The 5,290-nt window shown below is 37.1% G+C and overlaps 1 protein-coding gene across 3 annotated transcripts in view; it reads right to left on the bottom strand.

Annotated features, from left to right (window-relative positions):
- Nucleotides 1-619: 619 nt before the first annotated feature.
- LOC110457666 overlaps nucleotides 620-5,290 on the bottom strand; it is a 117,713-nt gene continuing 113,042 nt past the window's right edge. For all 3 annotated transcript variants that reach the window (XM_021509025.1, XM_021509024.1, XM_021509026.1), the window contains exon 14: nucleotides 620-2,974. In XM_021509025.1, coding sequence (XP_021364700.1) covers nucleotides 2,968-2,974 — 7 coding nt within the window. In that variant the 3' untranslated portion in view covers nucleotides 620-2,967. The remainder of the gene's footprint in view (nucleotides 2,975-5,290) is intronic.

Here is a 5,290-nt window from a genome sequence, read left to right as displayed (position 1 = left end):
CCCCACCATTTGTACAATTTTGAATCCCCACCACCTAGGGATGCTTCCAGTCAAATATGGTTAATATACACTTCTTAGTTCCAGAGAAGAAGTCGCTTAAAGCAGTATAGCCAAATTGCCCCCTTTTTGCCCCCCCATTATTTGTACAATTTCGAATACCCACCACCTAGGTATGCTTCCAGTCAAATATGGTTGATATCCACTTCTTAGTTCCAGAGAAGAAGTCGCTTAAAACAATAGAGCCAAATTGACCCCTTTTGGCCCCACCCTTCAGCCCCACCATTTGTACAATTTTGAATCCCCACCACCTAGGGATACTTCCAGTCAAATTTAGTTGAATTCCAATCAGTGTGGTTAGGAAGTTGTTTAAAGAAATTGTTGACGTACGGACGACGGACGCCACGGTATGGCATAAGCTCACCTTGGTCCTTCAGAGATTCTGTTGCTCCAAACTATAAAATACTTCAACCTTAAATAATTCTAATTTATTCTGAACAGATGTGAATTTCAACAAAGATTTACTAGATTTAATAACAACTTTTGAGTGGCAATTTATTGAATGAATAAGTGATTTTGAAGTAAATGCTGGGGAGGAAATAAAAACTAGAATAACGTCACCTTGCTATTAATAATTTATTGAACCTTAATTGATTACACATCTCGCATGCAATGAGTACATCGAAATATTATGAGAAGAGATCACAGCTACGAAGGCGTAAAAATACAAGCTTGATATTGGCTTAGCCAAATGATGCATTGTAATCATGGTCTGGCAGAAGTAGAAATGGCACTACCCGCAAAAAAACACATCTCAAATCGAGAGGCAGAGTGACGGAGGCCTTAGAATACTAGTATTAGTAAGGCCTACACACACAAAATTATGATTGAGATTACCTCCAATATTAAAAAAAAAGCATCATGATAATTAGGGTATAATTTCCTGAAAGCTAATGGCAAAACCTCTGAGCAAAATCTGATCATCTAGAATGCTTTTTCAGGCATTAATTCAGATATTTACCGTTTTAGCTGTTAAATAAAAGCATCCCTTTTGACAAATTTAGTGTAAAACTGTTTTGATGTCAATCTAGTCCACTGTACACGATTCCGATTTGAACAGCTGTTTCCTATCTCATCTCACTGAGCTGTTTTAGGTCACAATGAAGTTACTACTTCTTTTGAACCTCTCCTGGCTTATTCGTTAACACTATGATAATGCATGACATGGATCTGTGAACCCTCCTACATTTGTGTTGTGATTATTCATATCCTAACATTTGGAAAAATGTATATTCCGATTCAAGAATGATGTATGAAGTTCAACCCTGTAATATCAAAATTTGGTATAGATGCTTAAATTCAACTTTATTCAGCTATTGAATATATCAACATAACTGTCAATTTATGATAAATTGAATTCAAGTATATATTCAATACATTTTCAAGTCATTGTGATTCTTATTATCCAGATAAATAATATAAATATTTTGTATCAATATTTTCACAAAGTTATCTCCCTTGTCTTAAAAGATTTACTAAAGGTAAGATACATTTTTTTCCCCAGCTGACACGTTAAACACAATATTCTTGAAACTCAAGGGTCCAAAATTCCATGGAAAGATCTCAAGTTGTAATAGGAATTTTATACAAACTCAAATATCATATTTCAATCTATTTTTGACAAATTAAATGTCTGTTAAGAAATGATAGCAACTTGGAAATATTTTACCATTTCTTGTTCCAAGAATATTCTGTATTTCATGTAGCATGGTGCTGTAAATATGGTGGAACCTTCGAAAATCTGGACAAGTCAGCTTCCGAAAAAGGTTACGAAATAAAGGATCGAAAACAAGAATTAAGATCTTTGGTACAGGTTTCCAGAAAGCCATTTTCCTGGAGTCCAGACAAACGAAGTTCCACTGTACAACTACATGATACATTCCTTATACATGTATAAGTTATTTCAGTTATATACTGCTAGGAAATATGGCTGATAAATAGTACCTTTAAAATAGTATAATTTATGATATTTGATAGAATTGCAATAATTGAACTCCTCTAACTTAGTTATTTCATGTGAGATTTGGTTTGTGGAACAGTAACAGTGCTGAAACAATTCCGTTACCCGGAATATAATCCAGACTACGGACGATAGCCAGACTTGATAATGTATTTTCTGGGTCTACTGACCAGAGTTGGATTAGATTTTTATTCTCCATTCTATTGATGACATCCAGACCAAAGGTCCACTGCAGTGACTCCAATGTAATATACACCAAGGACTCTGTGCTGCTTTTAACAATGTTACTAAATATAGATAACATCTCAAGTCCGAACACAGAAACTATGGAAAGTATGCAGTGTCGGTCTTTACACTGATGAAACAGTGTGTACATCTGAACTGAATATACAGTGCAGTGATACAATAGCTGTACTGAATCTATACTGCAGTGTATTCCAGCTGTACCAGTGATACAGCAGCTGTACTGAATCAATACTGCAGTATATCTTAGCTATAACAGTGATACACAAGCTGTACTGAATCTATACTGCAGTATATTCCAGCTGTACTGAATCTATACTGCAGTATATTCCAGCTTTACTGAATCTATACTGCATCATATTCCAGCTGATACACCAGCTGTACTGTATCTCTACTGCACTGAGATATCAGCTGTACTGTAGGTATAACAGTATACTGCAGTGATAACAACTTGACTATAGATGTACTGAAGGTATACTGCATGGTATTCAGCTGTACTGTAAGTATACTGTAGATATACTGTAGGTATACTGCAGGTTTATCAGCTGTTCTGTAGCTACCCTTCATTGATACATCAGTAAAACTGTAGAAACATCAGTGGTGATATCAGCTCTACTGTCAGTATACTGTAGATATATGCAGCTGTCGCCTGGTCTGATATTTAGGCTGCTCCTGGTATGCTTGTCCTGAACTTCAATTGATCAGTGTCAGCTCCTGTAAAACAAGAGTAGGATAACATGAGTACTTCACTGGATTCCCTGCATCCCTCCTCAGAGTGGTCAAGTGTGAACCTTGACCCTGCAACCTTGGCCAATGACCTACAAATCTATGCTTCCATAATATGATGTAACAAGAGGCCCAATGGGCCTGCATCTCTCACCTGGTATTAATCGCACACTTGTAATCTTAAAAGTGGACTAAAATAGAGCTACAGGCAGAATATCAGTGTTTGATTCACAAGAACCTATTAAAAGATTTAAACATGAAGCCTGTGTCCTTGAATGTCGAACAAGGACATTAGGTTGAAAGTGGGTCAAGGTCATTCAATTGAACAAACTTGGTAGCCCTTCATCCCAGCATGCTACAGGCCCAATATCAGTACCCTTGGCCTTTTGGTTATTGAGAAGAAGTTGTTTGAAGATTTTAAGACATCTGACCCCAGTGACCTTGATAGTTGGTCAAGGTCATTCATCCCTGCATGCTACAGGCCCAATATCAGTACCCTGGGCCTTTTGGTTATTGATAAGAAGTTGTTTGAAGATTTTAAGACATTTGACCCCTATGACCTTCAAAGTTGATCAAGGTCATTCATTTGAACAAACTTGGTAGCCCTTCATCACAGCATGCTACTGGCCAAATAGCATCATCCTAGGGTTTTCGGATATTGAGAAGAAGTTGTTTAAAGGTTTTTAACATATTTGACCCCTGTGACCTTGAATATATATAAAAGTCATTCATTTGAACAAACTTGGTAGCCCTTCATCCTAGCATGTTACTGGCCCAATATCATAACCCTAGGCCTCTCAGTTATTGAGAAGAAGTTGTTTAAAGATTTTTTAAGACAATTGACCCCTGTGACCTTGAATATATATAAAAGTCATTCATTTGAACAAACTTGGTAGCCCTTCATCCAAGCATGCTACTGGCCAAATATCATCATCCTAGGGTTTTTCGGTTATTGAGAAGAAGTTGTTTAAAGGTTTCAACATATTTGACCCCTGTGACCTTGAATATATATAAAAGTCATTCATTTGAACAAAATTGGTAGCCCTTCATCCAAGCATGCTACTGGCCAAATATCATCATCCTAGGGTTTTTCGGTTATTGAGAAGAAGTTGTTTAAAGGTTTCAACATATTTAACCCCTGTGACCTTGAATATATATAAAAGTCATTCATTTGAACAAAATTGGTAGCCCTTCATCCAAGCATGCTACTGGCCAAATATCATCATCCTAGGGTTTTCGGTTATTGAGAAGAAGTTGTTTAAAGGTTTCAACATATTTGACCCCTGTGACCTTGAATATATATAAAAGTCATTCATTTGAACAAACTTGGTAGCCCTTTATCCCAGCATACTACTGGCCAAATATCATCATCCTAGGGTTTTTCGGTTATTGAGAAGAAGTTGTTTAAAGGTTTCAACATATTTAACCCCTGTGACCTTGAATATATATAAAAGTCATTCATTTGAACAAACTTGGTAGCCCTTCATCCCAGTTTGCTTCTGGCCAAATATCATCATCATAGGCCTTTTGGTTATTGAGAAGAAGTTGTTTAAAGTAAAATATTGACGCCAGACGATGGCCGGACGCCGGACGCCGCACCATGGCATAAGCTCACTTGGCCCTTCGAGCCAGGTGAGCTAGAAATGGCCACCAAATTCTAATCCTGTAAAAGTTGCAACAATATGGTGTAAAGATAATCTAAATCTGATGAGGGGTTCTTGAGCTATCTAGTACACAATTAAGTTTTTTATTTCAAAAGTGGTCAGGTCTGACCTTTGACCCTTTAACCTTGACCCATGGCCACCAAAATATAATCCTGTAAAAGTTCAAGTTGCCATGATATGGTGTAATTAAAAATTAAAGATGGGAAGGAGTTCTTGTGATATCTACACAAGTTTTTTAATTCAAACGTTGGTTGAGTGTGACCTGTGAACTAAACCTTAAACGATGACCATCTAAATCTAACCAGTTCACGGAATTCATGTTACCATACCATGGTGTAAAGGTGGACAAAATCTGTTGAGAAGTTCATGAGATATGTTTTATACGGACTACGGACACCAACACATGCACAGAGGCACTGACAAAGCAATTACCTTGCCCCCTGCTACTTAGAGGGTGTATAACAAAGGTACATATGTAACAGGAGAGAAGAGTGATCTCGAGGTTCCTAGTCACATTTCGGCCTACTTGGAGGTTTGTGTAATTACATGTATAGCTACAGTAACAGTATGTATACCTACTTGGAGGTTTGTGTAATTACATGTATAGCTACAGTAACAGTATGTATACCTACTTGGAGGT

The sequence above is a fragment of the Mizuhopecten yessoensis genome, unplaced genomic scaffold, assembly GCF_002113885.1.
Source record: "Mizuhopecten yessoensis strain PY_sf001 unplaced genomic scaffold, ASM211388v2 scaffold9293, whole genome shotgun sequence".
NCBI classification, from domain to species: domain Eukaryota; kingdom Metazoa; phylum Mollusca; class Bivalvia; order Pectinida; family Pectinidae; genus Mizuhopecten; species Mizuhopecten yessoensis.
Note: the sequence above shows the minus strand (reverse complement) of the source record. Positions and strands in the feature narration are given on the sequence as shown.